The following is a 23,913-nucleotide window of genomic DNA, read 5'->3' as shown; positions in this document are numbered from 1 at the left end:
AGCCGGTGGCCCGATGTTTATTTTGCATTGGGGGGCCGCTCCTACAGGAGCGGCCCCCCCAGACTCATGAGGCCGCCGGGGCACTTTGCCGACCCCGGCGGCCTCGCTGTGAAATGTGCCTCACCCCTTGAGCACGGTGAGGCCGCGGGGCCACAGGGAACCCCCGCGGCCTCACCGCAATAATGTTGTGTTTGTCGGGCCACCGGGCCAAAGCCGGTGGCCCGAGATTGTATTGCATAGGGGGGCCTAAAAAAAAAAAAACTATTCGGCTCACTATTCGGCTCCGGCCGAATAGTTGACAAACTATTCGGTATCCGGCCGAATACTAAATATGCTATTCGGTACAGCCCTAGTTATTATGCCTATGTCTGCCACATTTATAGCACTTGTTCTGTCCTCTGGCAACAGACCTCTGTCTTTCCTTAGGTTGCTGCTATTATAGTTTTCATTTGTCAATTTCCGAATTGCTGCAACAAAGTTTTCCTATTCTCTAGCTGGAACACTCTCCTGGATATCTTGCACACACTTGACTTCAGAACTTTGTATTTTACTCTGTATTTCTCTCATGCATCTGTCTCTTAATTCCATTGACCTGGCAATGGCCATAGCTTGCTCTAAGCTCAGGTCTTTTGCTTGTCATAAGCATTGTTGTATTTTGGGATTAACAACTTGTAACACCAATTGATCCCTCAAGTATTCATCTGCCACTCCTGTGAATTTACATGTGGATATCAGCCCCCTTAACGCAGCCTTAAATGTATTTACATGGTCTCCTTTGTTTTGCTTCCTTGAAAAAAAATATCTTTCTAATACCATATTAGTGTTATTTCAAAAATGTTTTGTTAATTTAGCTACTGCCAGTTGATACTTTCTATTGTTACCTGATCCTGTGGCTACCTCTTCAGACCCTTCCTACACATTGTTCTGATCAGGCAATGTTCTAAAAATGTGCAAAGCCTCCGTACCTATACAGTTTAATAATGTAGCCTCTCTCAGATCATCATTAAATTTGGTTCCTCCCACCGCTCTCAGATACACTTGAAAATTGTCCAACCATTGTTCCCAACTGCATACTGGGTTTCCTGGTTGCGCAAGAAATTTAATTGGCGTAGCAATGTTCTGCATTTTGAATATTTGTTAATTGACTTTGTCCCTGTTGTCAATTAATCTGTATTTCAGCACTCGCTATCTGTCAATAAAATTCTGTCTTCACATGCACTCTGATCACATTTGGTATCATGTTACGGAGCGTAATCCCAACTATATGCTCTGAATAGGTTTCCTTGACGACCTACACAGATTAAGATGGCCGCCGCATGTTTTCTGACTTTTTTAGGTCCTTTACTCTAATGTTGTGTATTCAGCATGCTCGTGCAACATTCAACGGATGCAATCCGATTCTCTTATCAACCGTATGTATATTTATCATTTGTTTTCTTGTGCGACTCACTGTGATTTATTCCCGGACATTTCCATGCATCTCATGACTCCGGTGCTTCCATCTGCCCGTAACTTAAAATCACTTGTCCTTCTCGTGCATGTGTCCGTACTTGTTTTGTCTTCTTGGTGTCGGGGACCTCTAATCTTCTTCCGAACGGCTGATCCTAATCGCCATTTGTTGTGTTATATATATATATATATATATATATATATATATATATATATATATATATACGCTCAGACTCTTGATGTAGTTTCTTAATATGAATATTTATTACAAGAATACAAGTTATTGCCTCTTTCGTATTGCCGGTCTCTCCTCATATGATACTGGAATCTCATGAGACTCCAGAATCATATTACACCAGCAGTGACATACTAAGACAAAGATAACCCATATACATATATAACAAGGCCAAACTTAAAAAATGAAACTTCTTCTTCTTCTTAATTATCGTGTCCAAAGCTGTATACATGTTGCATGCTTTACACACTTTACTGTCAGGGTGACTATTCTGACAGAGGAAATGAGCAACATACCAAGTGTGCATTGCATGCACAGAAGGGAAGAACGTTTGAATTACTAGCACAGACATTTTTGGTAAATTGGTGGTCATTGTTATGTTCCCAAAATGCACTTTGGTTTTATGCAAAGCAGCCAGCAACCTATATCAAGGCCACGCACATCATTGAACACTTAGCTCCGTCTCCAGTCCCGCCCTCCCCACTCACAAGCCGCACCTCCCCCAGTACATTTTGTCAATTTCCAGCACTGCGCAACCTGTCATGTCACGTTGGCTCATCCTACTTAAATTGAAAAAAACATATGTTTTCCCAGAGTGGGCTGTGTCTGTCTGATGTCTCCTGCCCTCGAGCAGGGGTGGGGTTTGTGCTGCTGCACGGCTGCAGTCAAGTCCTTTACAGTCCCCACCTTCCTTGCTGTAGAAAAGGATTTTGGACACTGTGGTCTCATTGAGGAATTATCATTGTTAGAGGCTTCACCCGGCATGGGATTAATTTTGTCCTCCAGAGCGCTTTGCTATTTACATGAAAGCCGTCTGCTGCTGCAGCCTATCCAGCTCAAATCTGTAGCTCTAGCAGTGACCCTCCAGCCTTCTGTGAGGGGTCAGAAATGTGAGACAGACAACATTGTAACGAGTTTTCAACATGTGCCATTTTATTAAATAAATAGGTTGGAGAAACGCCTCACTATCCCTACCCTGATGAGGATTTCTCTGCCTAACATAAACTCAAGGAAACAATATAACAAAGGATATCTGCTCCTCACACGTGTACATTCAATACATCAATAAGAAATTGCATGGCAGTTCAAAACATCAAAATATAATATATTTAATTAAAGTCTTAATATGACTACAGTTCCTAATTGTGATCTTGGGGAATTCCCCTTCCCCAGATTCTCGCAGGTTTCTCCTCAACAGTTAACAATAAATAAATAAGAAAATCCTGGTTTTATGACAAAGTTGCAACACAGTTCATGGTAGCTTCAACTTGATGTCAAAAAAAGTTCTGAAACTTCAATGATGTAACATAGATTAGTACCCGCCAGGGGTGGGGGGGGTGGGGGTGGCAGTGTCCCAGTCAATAAGGAGGCTCGGAACAGAGATATTACCAGACGGTAATCCCCCTGCTTTGTGTCTCCTCCGGGCTGGAGGCCACCATCTTCCCCGCTAGGGAACCAGGTAAGTACTCCCCTTCCCCCTCCCCCTCCTAATCCACACATTTCCCTCCATGGCAGCCATTTTGTTTGTTTATTTTTGTTTAACTTTTTTCAATGGTTGCCATGGAAAGGCAGACCGGACTTCGTTTCCCCTTCCTTGGCGGCCATATTTATAATACAGTTGCGAACGCTGGAGCCGTTGCCAAATGAAAAATATTGCTTTTAGTACCCCAGTCTTATGTGCTGGGGTACTAATAGCAATAAGCCCCTTGCAGGGTCCTGCTGTAACTATGGGCACTGGGCATTACCTGAAGCGGTAATGCCTCCCCTGCTCTTGGCTTATTGCCTAAAAGTAGAATGTTCTTTCTCCTCTTTGATAAGAATGATCCTCAAAATTCTCTTCACATAAGCAACAACAAAGGTCTTTGTCAGGATGATTTTTGCCACCAATGAGAAGTTCTGAAGAAATGTAACTCATCAACAGCAGGTTTATTAATTTCTTCCTACAGCACCATAAATCATATTCTAAAGTTGGTTATTTATAACGTGCTTAATACCGCAAAATAACGAAGAGGTTTTTAAGCGCGGACCCGAGATTGGAACTTGTGTTGCTCTGCATCATCTTGTTTCCAAGACGAGCATGTTGCCACTGAGCTATACTACCTGTATAACGATGATTGCTTTTGTCAGGAACACAGTTCAGCACTTCCATGAACTACTACCTAGTCAACTCCCATGCCAGGCCCACTACTTCGAACCCAGCGTGCTTCAGTGGTTCTTTCTTTTGGCAGCATTACATTTTTAGCAACCTGTCGTGGGGGGGGGGGGTTCACATTTGTGTTCTTTTACACTCCTCTGCAAATTATGCTCCTCTCCTTCTGAATAATTTTATCCAAAAGGGCAGCCTTTTTGCCACTTTTCGTTTCCCAACTGCACACGTAACCAAATATTGACAAGGATACTGTTTTATTATGTTTCTTTCTTGGGTTTAGAAATGTGTGTTTATATCAGCTGTTGTTATATGTTTCATAAAACATGAATATAAAATTTCACAACCCTTGGGTCTTCCATTACTACCCTTCGCCTTCGGCAATATCTGTTGGGCTTGTATTGCTTAGGTTTTAGTTTCTCTGGCTTGGGTAATTGTAGGCATTCGTTTTTTAACCATGTTGCTCCACCGGGTTGTTGGACCTTCCACACACTTGCATGCTTAAATTTACAGTCACTTGGTTTCCTAAAATATCACTTTTGCTGTTTTCTGATAGTTCGGTATTCAAAAGTACTACTAACACTTCTTCCACTCATATGCAACTGCCTGCCTGTAACACGCAACAGTCTCAGAGCGCCCCAGAGTCACTTTCACCCTGTGAATTCGCCAGATAAGTTGCACGCTTCCGATCCTCTCAGCTTTCCCTGGTCTTCTGCTGCAGTGGCTCCTCGTGACCTGTTAAACAGATCCTCCTGATCTGCCTTCGCGCGTGCCACTCTTTTCTGAAGTTTTCTTTGCTACTGAGAGTCTATGGTGCACACCAGCCACCGAAGAACTGTTGACCGGGAAAACCTCCCTTGCTTCTTTCCCTTCCCGCTGCGCAGCCTCTGCACAATAAATCTTCAACAGGCAAGCCTTCCTTCCCCACGCTTCCCGCTGCACAACTTGTTCACCTGGGACAACTGGAAGCATAGACCCTCTCTGGACCAGCCAGAGTCTTTGGCTTCATAATGGTCCCAGCGTCTTCTCTCCCCTCCAGTCCCAACCTCGGCTGCATACACGGTCTGAACTGCTCTTTCTGCTCACTCTGCTCTTCTCCTTCTCCCACCTCTGCTTCTAATGCTTGCACATGAGAAGAGCCTTTTAAGCCTCCCAGGTGTGGGTCATTTACATTAATTAGTTGGCCACTCCTGCATAGTTCCTCCCTCTTCCTCATCCCAGTACTCGGGGAATTATGGGACTTGAAGTCCCTAGTAGCAAAGTTAGTTTTTCTGACTTCTTTGGTTTGGTTTTGAAATAAGGCATTAGAAGATTGGGATTTCGTGGAAAGTTAAACAAGGGGGTTTCCCATTCGTCTTGACCCCCACTCCCCTTCCCTCATGTGATCCTCCCACAGAACAACACCCCCAGTGTCGGGATCAGAAAGTGTCTGCCTTTCCCTGGCCACATGAGAAGGGTTGCAGGCAGTGCTCCAGATAAGATTTTGAGGTGGGAGTATTTTACTCCCTATTTTTAAACTTTATTTTTAAACTTTGAGAGTAAATGTGATTTTAAGAGAGTAAAAATGACTTTTCTCCATTGCAAGGGAGTAAAATGTATGTGACATCTAGCCAACGTGTGCAAAAACTGCATGGCAATCATTACTAGCTTTCTGCATTTTAACAGAATACACCTTTCATTATTTCTGTAAGTCTGGCCATTTGATCTCTCCTGTATATATTTAAATGTTGAAAACACAAAAACCTAGCCAATTACATAGAAAAGCAAACATGAATTGTATTGTGTTTTGAGGTTCAATAGCAGAATTGTCTTTTGATGTTTAATGAGTCCTCATTTCCTGGAGCTATTACTACCTAATGGTATGCCAATGTTATGATACAACAGTGCAGAGAGGCAAGGACTCCATGCTATATTCGATGTCTAATCTCACGGTCAAATGGTTATTTATATAGCGCTTTTGACAAAGCACTGTACATAAAACATATTTATCACAATTATCACCAAACCGAAGTCGGTACTCCTTTATTGAAACCGCAAACTACAGTTCACGCACAGATCGCAGCAACGGGTGCTCAACTGGCTGATCTATATTATTGGCTAACATCCTTCAGAGGTCGGTCAACTGAGTATCGACTGAGGTATAATAATCACAGTGCCTAGATGTTTGACAAACCATGTATGAAGCGCTACATAAAGTTAAATACCTATCTGGATTATCACAGGGACAGATTTGGCTGAGTCTCTATTTCAATTACAAATGTAACTTTCGTTTTTGTTTTTGAACAGTGCTTGCACTTTTCTAGAGAGTCAGGTTTTGGATGTTTTAATTGTAGTCTGAAGATTTGAGAGGCTAGAACACCTGTGATTGGTGTAATGACATTCGCCCACCCTTGAGCAAAGATGCTGCTGTCACTGACCATTTACAGTAATGTACCCCATTGACTGCAAGGTTGAATGGATGTAAACTAGACCGTGCATAGTCATAATTTTACACACTCTTTCTATAATTGGAGTGTAAATTAATTGTAAACATGATCTGCCTCTGCATGATTATGCACACAGCACAGGAACTGATACAATTGTGCAATACTGGTTTGTTTCACTGGAAGAACATTTTTTTTTTTTTTTACAAAATATGAATTCTCAATTGCAACTTAGTTTTCTATCTTAATTATACAATCCTAAAATGCTGGGAAAATAAATATGCACTGTGCTTCTCTTTGCTCCATGAGCATCAACACAGCTGAAGCTGAATTGCAATAAACCTTTCCTTTTATCACAGTGTGCAGTTTATTTTGTTGAAAGGCTTCAGAGAAATACATTCTGTTTCTGTTTCAGAGGCTTTTATCCATGGCTTGCAATTACAGCCATGTAGAAAAAAATCAAAAGAAGCGTTCTGTTTTGTGTCAAGTAGCCTGACCTTTGCACTGCCCACTGCTCTAAACTTGTGTGTAAATGTACGCAGGAAAATAATAAAGTTGTCATACTTACAAGATTTTCATGCGTAAAAAGGCCTGTTACGCACCTTATCTGGAGGCCTGGTTGCAGGCCAGGTTTTCTGGGGAATCATTGCTGATTCATCACACCCTTCCACCTCTTTAATCTTGCTTTAGGCGCCCCTCTTTCCACATACGTCTAGCTCATTTTTATTCGTTTGCTTTTGTGGAAGTTCTACATAATCTTCAAGCCACAAACTTGTCATTAGATTTGTATTTTACTGCTGTGTTTTGAAGGTATCTCTACATCATGCTACCTGTAGTGTTCATTCTGAATGAGGAAAATAAAAGGTACAACATTCTTTTTGCTTAATATATGGATTTACATTTGACTTTTTGGTTTATTATCCAAGAGCCTCATTTAAACTCTTAAAGTCCAAAATGAGCACATTTTTGCCAACATGTCCTTTCCATTTGGGCAATTTAAATTCCGCCCATTTAAAAAAAAATCTTTTTTTTTTTTTTTTTTTTTTTTTTTTTTTTTTTTTTTACGCCTTTGTATTCTGGGACTTTTACTCCTGGATTTCACCATAACAATTCATACTGTTACCATCTCCTGAATATATTGGAGCATTTTGGTGTGTACCTTTGGTAGGCTGTTGGCTCGACTCTTGCTTGATCTTAAGAGTAAGGCCAAACCCCTGGCTTGGCGCTCTCTCAGCAGTGCCCATGAAATCGATGCGCCTCTCATCTCTACATAGGATATAACGTATCTAACAATGTGTTCTCATTAATCAAACGACATGCACACTAACTCCCAGGTTGTGCAAGTGGAATAGGATCCAAATATATTAAGGGGGCTGTGGGTAAGTACTAAGAATGATTACAAGGCTTCTGTGCCAGTATTGCTGTTGCAGATGCTGTCAGTGCTACACCCACATATGACAATGAGTGGGAGTATCTGCAAGCTGACTCTGTTGTTCTTATAATATAAGGCAACTTGAAGACAATATCACGAGAAGTGATGGATATGGACATTATTTACTGTGAGATCCCACCAGCGAAACATTTGCCCTTTTCAGAAGATTAATCATGAACACCTGAAAAATCATCTACGAGAGGAGTGCTTCATATAATATTACAGGCAAGGTATGAAAGGTGCACATCCTTTTAAACCTAAAAATAAGCTGTATTTAAATATTTCACCCTGAGTACAATCCTAACACATGATTTCACAGGTATCCTGATTAGACGTGTAAGGGGTTTTGTCTAAATATCTTGCCCCTTGTCCTAACGACATTGGTCTGAATTCTATCTTTGTCAGCGAACACAGTAAATCGGGTAACCAATTAAAGGCTGTAAATAGACTTTTCCAGATCCAAGATCTGACGAGACATTTTTTACCGGATTTTGGAAAATCCTGTCCAAAGTCAAGCACTCTTCACGAGGATAAGAAATGCCACTTGAGATGCCAGTGATGAATCAAACTGGGGCTCCATGTGCCCAAAGCAGTAAAGGGTGGATCATTTAATACACAAGGGACAAAGTAGGAATAGTGCATAGAGGATAAAGAGGCAATCACCAAGAGGCAGGAAAAACAGGTCAATGCACCTAACCAACACTAGGCAACCAAGGAAGAAGAGCAGGGGAACACCCAGGAGCAGACTCTAAGGAACAGAAGCAGAAGCAGAGAAAACGTAAAGAAAAGCCCAAACCTCTGTTCTCCCCAACAAGGTCGGGAAAATGGAACAAAAATAGTACATCAAAAAGGAGTGGCTTACTGATCAAGGTTTAGACTGCTTAACACAGCAAGATCAAGGAACCATAGAACACACACAAACTGCTGTTCAGGAATAGGAAAGGACTGGAAATTGCTGACTAAAAAAACAAATAAATGCTTGACATGGAGGCAATCCAGAAAATAGAAAATATTAGAAGGCAAACGCAATAAAAATCCAAGGTTTCATGTTGAAGGAAGAAGGAATAAGGACCAATCAGACCGGCCACAATCTTTATGTGATCGAACAGTATTACTCCAAAAGGTGCAAGTGCCTACTTAAAGACAATGGTCCTTCCGGGATTAATTACTGTCAAGAATGCAAAGGGGTGAGAGTATCGACACTCTCTCCTGAAGTACAGAAGCCAAATGGATTCGACCCGCCCACTATGGTTGGCACGGGCGCCTGATGTCTGAAATAACAGGAAACCACGTGGCAGCCAATTGGGTGGGAAGAGGGATTAGGGAGAGGTTGTGGATAGGGAAGTGGAAGTAACGAAAACCAGAAAGAGGTTAAGGGTAAACATAATTGGATAGTTATGGGGGATGTAGGGAAAATACATATACGTAACCAATTTCTACTCCTACCCCCTGAACTGCCTGACTCCTGAACTAATACCATAGGACCCTAAGCCCCCTACATCTTCCTATAACCTTTCAAAACGTAGAAATGTACACATAGCAAGCAGCAAGGTGCTTCATGGAATGCACATGCTCTCATTGAAGCAACAGCATGAAACAAACTAGGGAATGACCCTGTATGAGGAAACGTACTCATGGCCCTTTGGGCAAGCAAAGCAACACACAGCTGAACATATAATTGTCTAACATAAATGTAACCTTTGGTCTCTCTCGACCCAAATTATTGATCCAATCATGTGTTAATCTCTCACACACCACTATAAATGATAAGGGGTTCAGCATACTTCTTCCGACTAATAACGTTTGCTGTAAGTCTCAAATAATGTTGTCTGCACATCAGTTCTTCCCCACCGTCCTTTTCTCCAGGAGGGCGAGCTTGGCAGATTACATGAACAGCAATGTACATGGTTTACAGCAGCAACCACTCTGTGCACGCATAAGCTTTCTGTAAAGTCAATATACACATGTGTAGCAACTTTAAAAAGACATGCGGCTACTTAGCTTGGCGCCCAGGAGTCCAGCGGGACCACCCGGACCTGAAGAGAGGATGCTGTGATAAGCAAGGCAGTGGTTTCTCACCGCCACAACCTGGCTGACTGAAGCTCGCTGCTTCTCCGACGTCCAATCACCACCGTGACCCAGGCCGTGCATCAACCAGCAGTCCTCTGGGGTCCCCATCCTCCTGAAAATACCCCATAAATGCTGCCGCTACCGTCCATGCCGAACGCTTCAATAATCCGCATCTGAGCACTGGCGGCCGGCGTGTAAAGTAGTCCCTCATGATTGCAATCAGCTGGGAAACCGTGCGAACCATAGGCCTACAATTCCCTCCACTGCTGCTGGGAATTGTAGTCTTTCCATAATGGCAAGTACAAGGCTTACGTATTCCCAGCCCCACACGTCTCCTTCTGCCCCATACCTTAATCCTGACAACTACTAAAATGTACAGTCTCTAGTTTATGGCGCCCAGCTCACTTTGTAGTTTCACTCTTTTATGGATAGTTCCCAGCTTGCTTCTTGACTTTGTCCACCAGCAAATATGTCTTCCACTTTCCTTGAGGGTGCATGTCATGCCTAGATATTCTCACCCTTCAGTCACAGTAGTGGAAAAGTCACCATACAGCAATAATCCAATCTTGGGGTAGGTTGGAAAACATCTTTAATGGCAATCAGCAGCAGCATACAAACAATCCACAAGACACAAACCCAACATACAAACTGTATATGCCGCAGTAACCCCCCTTCCCAGGTTTACATGGTTTTTACACCTTTCACTAACACTTTATTAAATTGGGGCAGTGGGTCATGCAACTTGTGAAGACAAAACTATACAATGTATTAAGGTAGAGTCAAACTGTTCCACAAGGTTCTCATAACATCACACATAGGCATATACTTTATTCTCATGTCTGGGTGAGGGTATTTTGCAAGAAGGAGCAGACATTGGCAGATACTATTTCTAGCAAGTCAGCAGATTCTGGCATTATTACCCTGTACCCTGGTTTGTATGCAAGATAGGACCATGACCCTGAGCGGAAAGGTGAAGTGCAGCAGGTTTCCTTGGTATCTGATCTGGGGAGGGAACATTTGGAGGACTGATAAACCCTATCTGGAAATGGTGACCACCACAGGGTATAGAACCTCGAGACTGGGTGTGCAGTTAGAGGTTCGGGCAGACCATTCCCCTCAGTTGAAGTGGACAATGGCTATAGGAAACCCAGAGTACCGATCATGTGGGAGATGTGCACAAACCCAACAATCTAAGACATTTAAAATACAGGCATATTGCCACGTCAGGTGGAGGAACACGTTCTCACTGTGAGTCTAAAGATGAGCAGCAGGGCCATTGTAATCGGAAAACGTGTTTCTAAAAGCAGCAATCGCAGTGAGCTGAGTGCTGAAGATGATCACGGATGCAGTATGTGTCAAGGTGTGACAGTTGTAATACAGGCCTGCACACAAAGCTCTCAGTCTGGGAGGGTCAGTTCATAGGCAGTCAATAAGCATAGATTTCGAGGAAGAGGTCAATAGTTCAGTCCACAATAGCAGAAGTGTCTGTTAAAGTCCCAAAGATGCAGGTTTCTTTTCGGGAGATCAAAGTTCAGTTCAGAGCGTCAGGGAGCGACTTGGTGAGAGTCACTGGGGATCAATCTGTAGTTCTGATTAGGAAAGCAGGCCAGACCCTAACTAGTTCTCACAACAGGGTCAGCACAGTAAAGATGACCATAACCACACATGTACTGTGGCTATCACAACAAAGAAAATGACAGCAAGGTCTTAGCAGAAGGAGCCAAATCCTGCACGGCAAGGCATTTCACCTTGCAGAGTTACCTGAATCTGTTTGCTCACCATCACATCCGGGAGGTGCATCTCCCTCCTCTTTGCAGTTCACTGGTACCTCGGCAGAGGTTAAGATAGGGTTCTTCCTATTTCACTGACTTCGATGTGGACCTCTGTGCAGTTGGTTCAAGACATCCTGGGCAAACTCATTGCATTCACAAAACAATGCAAAGGGTTCCTGGTAGTCCGTCAGCCATAGGGCAGTGCTTTTGAGAGCTCTTGCTTGACTCCTTCCCCAAACTGTGCTTGTAAACTGACAAAGGCATCATCCGCTTTCATAGGCCATGGCAGGGATTTGGTGGTCGAATCGTGAGTGAGACATTGGAGGGGCTTCACTATGATTGTAAACCACTGTATCATCAACTGAGTATCCAGAGTAATCCCCTCATTTGCATCCTGCCCTGGGACTTGGGACCCTGCTGGATTGCTTTAATGTGATCCCGGACAAGTTCCTTTTGCCTGCAGCAATATCATGGCCTAAGTAGCGTACACGTGGCAAATAGAACTGCAACTTTTCCTTGGAAGCCTTGTGATCTTTCGGAGCAAGAGGTGTCAGTAGAGCAAGAGTATCCTGTTGGCAAGCTTTCAATGAGGGTGATGGTGATGCCAGTAAGAGGTTATCCATGTGTGTCCTGACACACCCTCACTTTGAACTCGAGCGAGTTATGATCTCTATTCAGAATCTGGGAAAAACAGGGCGGGTTGGGTTCTCTGGGTACCCTATTGGGAGCCTAGGTAAAGTGTTCTGTAAGGTTTTGTATGTGCAAGCAAACCAAACCGAGCTATCCGGTGTGCAGGGATTGAGTAGAAAGCAAAGTACAAATCAACAACAGTAAAATGAGTGGCAGGGATACAAGCCAAGATTGTAGCTTGGTTGGCGACCACTGGAAAGGTGGGCAATACGGCAGCATTGACTGCAGGCAGGTCATGGATAAAATGATCAACCTTTTTACCCAGTTTCTTAGTTGGAAGAATCTGGGTGTTAGAGGGGCTGTGAGTCAGCACAATAATTCCTTGCCCAAGCAGCGACTCAATAACGGGGCAAATACCTTCCTCAACTTGTTTGGAGATAGGGTACTGAGGTACACATGGCAGAGGTTTGGCTGGGTTCAGGGTAATCTTTAGCGACTCAGCTTTCAGTATGCATCCAACATCGTTGGCATGTGTGGACCATCATTTAAGGGTCTCAGTCCAACAATCCCTGTGGCAATGAAGGAGAGGTCATCCAGGTTCCCTGATACAAGCTAGCATCTTCCTATAATGCAACCAAGACCTCTAGTTCTCGATGGATGGCAATGTCAAGAATAATACCACCATGGGAGCAATAGATGGAGCAACTCATTTTGCATAGCAGATACAAACCCAACAAGTTAACAGGATTACAGGTACTAGTTAGGAACCGGACATTCCGCTTTCTGTGACCAAACTCTTTAAAATGATGACATTGATAAGTAGGAAAGAATGATTTTTCAGAAATAGGACTCAGGGTAACGGGGTGAAACCGAGGATCAGGTATCGGCATCATACCCCCCTCCCCACCCAATACCAACAGCATTCACGATTTAATGGAAGCACACAGCGTGAGGACATTCAGAAACTTTCAAAGTGGAGCATGATGCGCCGGTATCAGCCAAGGATGAAACATTTCGCCGTCCAACAGCATAATCTATATAGGGAGCAGTAGGGTTAAGCATTATGAGCGGGGCAACAATCTCGTGACCCCCCTGGCTGTCCTAACAGGTTTTCACTGTGGCCGCTGGTGGAGGCCAGAGAAACACAGGAGAAGCAGCAACTGTAGGCGGACTGCCTTGTTTGCCATGCAGCGGTCTGTCCGGACATTCCACTTTCTGTGTCCAAACCTTTCACAATTATGACATTGATAATTGTACACATTTTCAGTCTGCCTTTCAATTTTGTTTCATGACCTATCTCTGGGGAAGGGCCTCTTCTCCACCCCCCCCCTCCGAAGCGGGCCAGAAGCCCCCTCTCTCTTGAGACTGAGAGGGTTATAACAACTGAATCTGTAATTGTCTTTGCGGTTTTTCTTCAAGGGTGCCTCGCAGGAATACGATTCTATCCAACTCAAATGTGCCTCCTTGAGGAAACTGTTTAGCTGGGTCTTCTCGCGTAAAATAGTGCCATTTGTCCAGGAACTTGTATGTTTTGGGTGAGTAATGTGCAAAGTTCGAAAGTGAGGGGAGCTAGTAGCTATTTATATACTATTTCTACCCTGGTTAGCTTGAGACAACAATTACCAGGAGCTCATTTTGGCTCCCAAGCTAACTAGTACCTTGCAAACATGCATATGTGACATTAACCTTGAGTGTTTGAGAATGTAAATAGAGGAGAATTAGGACACATCTATTTAAATCTAATGGGCAAAAAGTTAGTGTGCATCTCATGTAGAAGTTAGGTTTGCAGTTCCCCAGCTGTAGCTCCTGCCTACTGAGTGTTGTCCGACACCCAGGAGCTGGTTTTAGCTCCTGCTAATCGACTCTCAATTTCAAACCCTGAATGTGTACACATGAGGAATCGGCACTGTTCTAGACTGGCTAGTACCCATTCTCGCGGGGAACACACAAGGGAATGGCTTATTGAGGGCAGGCCCATGTCGCTGTCTGTCAGCGCCAATAGTCGCTTCTCTCAAAGGCTAGTAGAGCCGATCTGTTTCATGCTGACCGCTTTGTAGCATTACTATTCAGAGGTTTGAGTAGAGTCACACAAGCTTTGTTCCTCCCTGTTACAGACATTTCAGAAACACCTGTTCAGTGTTGGCCAAATCTATTCACTGCTAACTGTGCTTCATGCTGGGGAAATCCGTCACATTTCATGTCCACTGGTACGCTACCCAGAACACAAAGCGGTCCATCTTCCAGAGACAAGGGTAGGGAAGAGTTGCGGACAAAGACACAGACTGAGGAAAATAAAGCCTATAAACCTTCCCATGCTAGGGTAGGAAGAGGTGGAGTGAAGAATTTTCTGCCATCAGATCGCATGTATAGGGTTCGAGTAAAGAAGGGGCTAGACAAGACTCTGGGGCACGCATCCAATATCTTTTCTTCACATCCATACTAGGTTCCCTACTCGCGTATCATGTTTTCTTTGTTTAATTTATTTTAATTTGGTATTGTGCATGGTTGCAATGCTTAGTTTTCACAGTTATGTTTCCTATTTATTTCTTAGTTACTCCGGTGGCCAGGAGCTTCCTGACTTTCATATCCAGACCAGACTGACGTCAGATAGGCAGGGTACCTTCTCTCCTTGTTTCCAGATTTACCAGACTGTTCCTGGAATCTGATTTTGCAACATTTCTTTCCTGTTCTCAGAGGCAGCACTCTAACATGACTTGCTTGTTACCAGAGACGCCACAGTAAACGGGACGGATAGCAATGCTCAGTTCAGTAGGCTTTTATTGGACATAGTCATCTTACCTTAACGGTTTTACAGAATGCATAGACAGGAAAATCAGTCAACATATGAAATATAACATTAAAACAGAGGTTCCTTTTAAACATTCCAGTAAACAATACCCCTTCGCTCTATTAGTGCAATTCATTCAGCTACGTTCACAAAAAGATTTCATGACATTTATGTGCTCTTTGATTTTTGTTGGCTCTATCCACCACGCACGAGTAAGGAATGTGGATACACAAAAAAACACTTTAATCTCATCAAATTTTTTGAGAAACCTCAGTGCTTCATCTATTGTTATTCAATTAGCGTTCAACGGGACTAATTAGCTGCGCCGTGCCGCACAATAGCCTTTGCAGAAAAACAAAGTGTATCAACGACTCATCTGCTATGCAGCACACTGGCCAGGAGCAATTACCATTTGGGGACCACTTCTTGGTAACGCACGCCAGGTGCGGGTTAGAAACTCTAAACCTGACACATTATGCGACACTGTGGGCCTTACCATATTGAGATGTTTCAAAACCCCATCCCGTCTTAGTTTCCAAATATGAGATACCCGCTACCATACTATTACAGTCAATAACTAATTCTGCTTCAATAAGCAATCTTACTTTGCTCTTTGCAGCTATCTCCCTGGGTGGTAGACTGCGGCCTATACCATAAGTCCAACAGGCCCAAGATGCCCAAAGATTGTTTTACTTGCAGGGCCCATGGAAGAGATCTGCCTCCCTCTAGTTCGAGGATATGATTTATAGATTTTTGGTAGATACAGATCCTCGGCCAAGAAAGTGCTGGTCTAAAGCTGACCTCACTGTATTGGACTAAGCCCCAATTCTAAATATGTTGATTATGAGGAGCTGATTTTGGTAGGCCCAATAATTTCTTTGACTGCTCATTCTGCTAGGCCCAATTTATTGCAGTCTGTGTGTCCCCATAGTTCAGCTCCATAGGTTGCTGCTGCCTTCACCTGAGTAGAGAACATTTGGATTGCCAGGGAGATTGAACCTTGACTGCAAGTAAAGAAATCTCGTTATGCCCCCGCTCCATATTTTTCCATTTGCAAGCTAGCTTTACTCACTTGCGGGGGCCAATTCCCTTAATCATTAAAGCGTATGCCCAGATAATCATATTCCTGCACTTGTTCTAGCACTATGTTCTTTAGCAGCAATGTCGGTTTGGTATATTTGTTGAATTTGGGGCAGAAAATCAGAGTCTTACTATTAGACATATTCATCTCATTTCTAGGCCCAACTCTGAGCATTTGGCCTCAAATGCCTCCAAGGTGGTCCTAAGCCCTTTAGGGGAAGTGACCAGCACAACAGCGTCATCATCAAAACAAGAGCAGCAGGCATTTCTCTGTTGCCAGTTTGGGGGGGATACAAACAGTTCCCCTTCCACCTCATCCATATATATCTGGAAATGTAAAGGGACCAGCATACAGCCCTGCCTAACTCCTGTTTGGACTGCAAACTGCTCAGTCAATTCACCCCCCAGACCCTACCCAATAACTGCCTTCTTGTCTGTGTATAGCTGTATGATTACCTTGAGTAGACCAGGGGATGGGAGGATTCCGCTTTGAACCAGGGCTTTCCAGAGAACTTCCTGTGACACAGAGTCGGATGCGGTCCTCAGGTCGACAAAGGGAGAATATACTTTCATCTTCCTAAGTACTGCATACTTCTGTGTTACAAGATGCAGTCGAAGAGCCTGATCTACAGTACGAATTCTGGGTTGGAATCCCGCTTGCAGGTGATCAATAATGTCATTATGCATTACCCATTCCAGCATTACCCATTCCAGCAAGTGAACACAGATTGATTTAGCAAAAACTTTTCCCACCCCATCCAATAACGATATGGGCCTGAAATTGAATGGGTCGGTCCTACCTCCCTTTTTATAGATAGAATTATTATTGCCAAGCGCCATGATGTAGGGACCCAATTCAATCGTAGACGAGCGTTAAAGAGGAGCCATTGCAGGGGGCCCCATATCATAGCCTCATGCTTAAATAAATCTGTAGGGATGAGGTTAGGTCCAGGGGCCTTATCCCATTTCTGGTTGTTAATTGCCTGACAGACTTCTTTAGCAATAGCAATGCGATTTAACTGCCATCACCAGCCCACATTTTGTCTGCTCCTCTTCCACATCTGCTCTGCATACTCCCCTGCCATGTACACCCCCCATCTCCCTGGGCACACATGCCAGCGATTTGCCCCCCTCATCCCCATCCCCTCCAATCCCTCACTTTGGAAGAAATCGTCTTACCGTGAGCCCATAAGGATCCCTGGGAGCCGTGTTGGGCAACCCATGGGATTTCGTCGCGTGAATCCGATGTCAGCAGCACCAATTTGCCGTGGAGGAATCGCCATACAGCTCTAATCCAATTTCATAGAAGGCTGGAAAGCGTCTTTAATGGCAGACAGCCAAGCAGCATACAAACGGTCAACAGGACACAAACCCAACGTACAAACTGTATGCGGCGCAGCAACCCCCTTCCCAAGTATACATTGTTTTTACACCTTCCACTAACACGTGTCTTCTATGTAAGGGGTTGGTCGTGCAACTTTCGATGACAACAGTATAAAATGTATCAAAGTAGATTCAACCTGTTCTGCAAGGTTCTCATAACATGGCACGTATGCATAGACTACATTCTCACGTCTGGGTGAGGGCATTTTGCAACAAGGTGCAAACATTGGCATATACATTTCTAGCAGGTTGGTATTCCTATGATTCCCACAGGACTCAGACGGTGCATAGTACGCCTAATGTTGCTAATTCTACATGCATAAGCCGTCTCGCCAAGATGAGCGAGAGTGTTTCGGAGCACTAAAACATGCTTGTGAGAGCCAAAATGCCAATACGTAAATCCATGAAGCAGGCGGCTTCTTTGATCTAACATGGAGCACATTTGGCCAGGACATGCGCACAACGACATAGGGCAGAGCAGTTCTAGGCAGTAAAGTACAATTCAACATAGCAAACTGTGGTGGCTGAGCTTTCACAAGCAAGATACACAGTAGTACATAAAAGAAGGGTGCAATTTGACTTTTCCCACCACACCCCTCTTGGGTTAGTAGTAATACCTTTATCACACAATAACTGGCAATTCTCCCCTCTCCCTTCCCTAGGGTTTTTGTCAAGCTGAATACAATTGTTAAACTTGGATAGGTCCGGTCGTATTAGATAGCACATGTTTCCCCCATCTTCAATGAGTTAGGCTAGTACCAGAATCACCTTGAAGAAGGAAAAGATGATGATGAACCCAAATGTCTGAATGTCTTTGTGATATGGTGAAGCCTAATGATGGAAAAATACATTCAAGGATGTATATATTATCCTAACCAAGTTATAGCCCTTCCCAACTTTCCTATCCCTGAAACCAGTTTTCCAAAATGGGATGTCTGGCGAATTGAACAGGATGGACGTTATCAATAGCAGACTCTAAACCAAAAGCGTGAGAGAGGAAGGTTGTACACTAGCAATCGCTGGGCTGATCCAGCAGAAAGGCTGGTGGTGTGAGGAGTGTGAGCCATAAGTGGTCTGACCTAGGAGCCTGGAGGCAAAGGGTGTGACTCGAGAGTATCAACGACTAAAACAAGCTAAGCCGATCCACGACTCCACACAACAGCATTGCCGAACCCGGCCAAGTACGGCTATTCAGCCCTCTGGCACCCACACTTGGGAGGACCAGCCCATTCCACCTGAAAACTCAACCACCAAACCCAATTGGCCTTGAAAAAGACTTAGGTTGAAACGCGCGTCGGCTGTGTAACATATCATCATGTTATGAATATTACATTTACATCCAATGATGTCTTTCATTGGTGCTGATTATAACAAGGAATAAACCTATAAATCTCATGTTGAACACACCAACAACCTGGACCATCTATTTTCTTGTGCAAACTACCTACAAACAAACACTGGACTATCAAACCCAACCAGCGCCTTTCCAGTCCAAAAGTTTGTCACTCCCCCCACAATGTTAGCAAGGAGTTCTTGGATTTAACTCATACTTTCGAGGAGAAAGGGTGCGCACCAGGAATGTGGATGGATTGAACCATGAACCTAGAGTAAGTGGATGTGAAGTAGGAGCAGCTGGGGAGGGACATTGTGAACCTGGAGCCTGTGGACCAAGCGCCTGGCGGATAGTAGATGTAAAATAGGAGCCAAGGCCTGAACCAAGTGTTACTCCCATTTTGCACGAGGTTGCTTAGTACATTTTCTGATGAAATGTGTTAAATATGGTGCAGGAAGGGACAACAGTGCAATATCGCGTATACTGAACCACAGTTGAAAAAGAGCTGTGTGACACAAATAATGCATTTGACATATCATGTACTTTACCATACCGTGGTTTCACATTCTCAGAGGCTGTGGCAGAAGCACCTGATAAAGCAGCATGTTAACAACCATGTGCTCCCAAATTCTTCATTAGAATAAAATTAATTGGTGATTGACTGGTCGGCTGTTAATTTCTCCTCTGCTTGGGACGTTACTGCAAGGTAGACCCTTTTCTGGAGCTCAGTTCCCCTGAGATTTGTAACATTGTGCACAGCGCCTCAGACCATCTGACCAAATGATTTAAGTAAGGGGAAGGTGTCAGTTTGGCATGTGTGGGCTTTCCCTCACATGATAGAACATCAGAATCTGGAGAAAGCCCCTCTACAAACTGAATTGTACCATTCTTTTACCGCAGGCCTAGCCACCCATTCACTGTGTTCCCCGCACTGAGGACTAGTGTCAAGAAAGGAACATAATCCGAACCAGACAGCACGTGTTTACACACAAGGTCTTTTTCAAGGCATTTGTGGCAAATTCAACTTTCCAATTGTACTGTGGGTAATGCTTGTCTGTAACTCGATAATGGCTTTATCTGACGTGCTAGATACTTCCTGGATAACTCCACACGTGCGAGTTGCCTGGGATGATTGCTTACAGGCCACCCCCTCCTATAACAGGATTATATATTGAGATTTAAGAGACATCTCTTATTATTGTTACATTTCATGAACAGCCAACCGTTTGAGTTATAAAGAAAGTTTCTAACACGTCAGATAAAGCAATTATCGAGTTAGTCAAGCATTACCCACAGTACAATGGGAACGTTCAATTTGCCACAAATGCCTTGAAAAAGACCTTGTGTCGAAAAACGTTGTTGACTGAGACCAGACTGAAAAGTGAAATACAATAATTCCAACATTTCTGAATATCTATTAATTGCAGAGATTATCTGTTGATTATGCTTGTATATGATGATCATTCTAGTGGCAAGCGTGACCGACAAGTACAATCAGTTAATTGTACGTTAACTAGTGGCCCAAGTGCCTACCCTGACTCTTGTTATCTCAATCGGAACCAGAAGATGTCCACAAGCCATCCAGCCACGTAAACGAAGGAAGAAAATGGAGCAGAGGTTGCTCACTTGTAGTGGTCTGCGGCTTATGTTAGCAAGCTGTTATCCCTGTCAGGAGCAGTGCAGGAGAATCTCTGGCAGAGGGGTCCTTGTTATCTTATGTTATGTTATGTTATTGGGCATTTGTATAGTGCCTTGTACCATTGGTATGATTTCAAAGTGCTGTGGGCTGGACCATAATCCAGGTCAGTGGAGAAAGTAGTGTAATAAATAGTGCTTGGGTGCACCTGGTATGTAAGTAGTGTGTAGCTGCATTCCAGTGGTAGGTGTGGTGCAGTGGTTGTTTGAGAGCAGTAGAATGTGTGCAGCAAGGACAATTGGACTTGAGTAGCTGCCTTCTGCCGGCTGTGGAGTTTGTGAATGGGATTATGTGTACAGTTAGGCCCATATTCGTGGGTTATAGCTGCGTTCTAAAGACTGTTAAGGTGATCATGGAGGTGTATAAGTATGTGTGCACCTAGGCCGAATTAATTGTGGGGTATTGCTGCATTCTATTGTTTGTTGGTGTAGAGGAGAGTGCTAGCATATTGGTGTGTTTGAGTGTCTGTGTAGAACGGAGGGAGACCCGGTTCCTGATGAGCTTCCAGTGCCTGTCAAGGGTATAGTATCTCCCTTTGGGTTTTGGGGCTATTAGGCTAAGGTCATCCCTGTGTCTTGTTGAAAGTTCAGTTCTATCGGTCCTAGCACTACATCCTAGAAATTATGGCCAGTACTCGTAAGCCCAGTCCATCTTCATTGTCTATGGTCATCCCTTTGTCTTGCTGAGTGTGCATTTGATTGTTGGTGGCCCCTTTTCACAATGCAGTTGCATCAAGTTCTGTACTGACGGACATACAAGTGCATCCTAGATATGGTGGCTGGTACTCAGTGAAACCGAATGTCCAGCATCTGGCCAGGCTGTGTTGTTTTTGCTGTGTCTGACTTACACAGTTGCATGCAACACATCGATGTCCCTTGCTGGTACTTGCCTCATCAGTTTCGTTGTCTGATATATAGAGCGTATTTCTTTAAGGTGGCAATAGAGCATAAGTGCTATTGAATCCAAGTTTTCCGGTCCCAAGTAATTGTTTACAGGGGGTGGTCGGGTATTCCCGCCCTGGTTTATGGTTTGAATTTGTGAAATTACACTGCATCAAAGTCCCTTGTGGTTAGGCGTAATCCTTTCTTGTATGTATTTAGGGCCCGCTTTGTGTACTGCTCATTGAGTAATGCACAGGATTTTGATTTGTAAATTCAGTGATGGTGGGCGACCACTCATTTGCTTTGCAGAGTTCTGGAGGCTCCCCATTTGTGCTCAAGGGAGTGGTTATACGTTTTGAGTCTTCAGGTGGGGCGTGAACCATTTGGAGGTAGTGTAAGGATGGCATGGTATCAAACAGTGAAGACAGACACACGTGATCACAGTTTAAGGATGTTTATTGAACTTGAGTGGTTTGGTTGAATGCCTATCTAAGTCTAAAAAGGATGGGAGCAAGCTACGACCATCAAATAATAACAACACAGTCATGGTGGAGTCTTTGTCAAAATAAAAGGGCCCATACTAAAAAACCTATTGCCAATCATTACTTCTAAATACAAATGGGGTGTGACAATAATGTATGCAAAAAGAAAAGTGTTCAACAAATAATATGTCAGGATAGTTGAGTAGTTGTAACAGTTGGCTTGTGTACTTAAACTGCGCAAATGGACCAAGATTGCAGTAAACAATACTTAAAGTTAAATTTCAAAACTCATGACAGTATCAGAAAATATATATGGATAAAGCCGTTGGATATGTGAAAGGTGATTTATTCAAAGTACAGCCGACACGTGTGTCGGCCCATCGGTCAATCTCAAGGCTGTTAACAGTGTAATAAAAAAAAATAAATTATCATAGTCCATAGCAAGAGCATGTGGATACATACACATATTTGTGTCAAAGTGAATTGTAAACATCAAAACATAAGTGATACAATCATAATGTGCAAAAAGAGAATTTAACAAGGTATACATACAAGATAAATGGGTGTACATACCCAAAATCAAGCACAGACAATCATGAGTGGCGAGAACAGGGGCAAGGGAATAAGACATGAAATATTAAAATACACGATTTACTATATATCACTGTGTTGAAGTAGTTTAGTTTGACAATTTAAATTGTTGTTACAATTTGCCACAAACTAGATGTATAATATGTTAGTTGGTGCAAGAATACCATCACTTGTAGGCGTTGTTGCGACCCATTACCTAGCATAAAATATATGAGCCCTATGTGGTTGTTAATAGTCATGCTGATAGGAGAATGCTGGTGACTCACCAGTTAGTTGAATCTGGGGATGAATCCTACAGATTAAGACATCAACAAAGAGAGAAGTAGACTCTATGTATACTAGATTGGTATTCAGTAATACAGAGTTATTATTTATAATGGAGTCAGTGCTAGGAGAAAAGGGGGCGAGTATTCCTTACCCTAATTATTCTTTGTAGAACTTCTTCAGTGGAAAGATGGTAATTGGCTTGAAAAATGGCGCCTTTATCATAAATCACTGTTTTAAGCCGTCTCATTGCGGGGCTCAAATGCCTGAAAAAAAAAATGCGTCATTTCAGTACCTGGTAGTAGTAAGAATAGAAATACAGAGATACGAAGCAAATAGCTGGTTATGACAAGTACAAGAGGAAAGGTTATACTTAGGCTCTCACCTGGATAAATGATTAAATGGGGAATGTGGCCAGTCTGAATAATAAATGTCAGGATAGTTGAGCAGTTGGCTTTCCTTCCCCATGTTTTCAGCACTGGGCAAGGCGGACGTTCAAGCTTTGTATGCACTCTGGCTTCTCTGCCACGAGTATAGAGTTCAAAAGTAGCCTCTTTTCTAATAACAGTCTCTTATTGCAGAGGGCCTGTCGTAACAAACAAGCACCATCTTATCAGGATTTTCAAATTCACAAGTTCTCGCTCCAAGGGTTCATCATGGGTCTCCCTCGTTCGGGCTCGGACCACTTTAGCACAATGTTCACAATTGGCCTCCCTCCCTTTAGTACCATGTTGACAATTGGTCTCCCTCATTTGGGCTTGGAGTACTTTAGCACAATGTTCACAATTGGCCTCCCTCATTTAAGCTCAGACCATGTAATCTCACTTTCCAAGTTTTCTTCTTTATATCAAAAATCTCAGACGTTTTAATGTGCAATGGGTTTCGCTTAAACCGTTGCAGTACCACTTCGATTCACTTCTCATACTTTCTGTCTTCTACTTTAGTTTCTGCCACTTCTTGGCTGCATAGCTTACAGAGACCTTTGCTTGAGCACCCTTGCGGTGCAGGACTACGCTGTCATTGGTATTGTATCTTTATCCGTTAATATTCAAACATCCATCAGCAATTAAGCTTTCCTTGCGTCATTCATCACACGCGTTCTTCGTTCTTGCTCTCTAATGTTTTCCTCTTGCAACCTTGACTTGAGCACAGACCAGTCTTGCATCGGTCTCCCCATCTCACCGGCTGTGTTGATTCTTCTGGTGTTGCTTTGATCTTGGAGCCAAGGGTGGTACCACAGCGGCTGCCGTTCCTCCCC

General features: G+C 43.4%; 1 protein-coding gene across 7 annotated transcripts in view; it reads left to right on the top strand.

Moving 5' to 3' along the window:
- Positions 1–23,913, top strand: part of LOC138567600 (uncharacterized) — a 1,191,853-nt gene that overhangs the window by 5,644 nt on the left and 1,162,296 nt on the right. For 3 of the 7 annotated variants that reach the window (XM_069645987.1, XM_069645993.1, XM_069645990.1), the window contains exon 2: positions 1,337–1,412. The exons of the other annotated variants lie outside the window; for them this stretch is intronic. In XM_069645987.1, coding sequence (XP_069502088.1) covers positions 1,337–1,412 — 76 coding nt within the window. The remainder of the gene's footprint in view (positions 1–1,336; positions 1,413–23,913) is intronic. 7 annotated transcript variants of the gene reach the window in all.

Source organism: Ambystoma mexicanum, chromosome 2p (assembly GCF_040938575.1).
Source record: "Ambystoma mexicanum isolate Mex_15411 chromosome 2p, UKY_AmexF1_1, whole genome shotgun sequence".
NCBI classification, from domain to species: domain Eukaryota; kingdom Metazoa; phylum Chordata; class Amphibia; order Caudata; family Ambystomatidae; genus Ambystoma; species Ambystoma mexicanum.
This window is presented reverse-complemented; position numbering and strand designations above follow the sequence as displayed.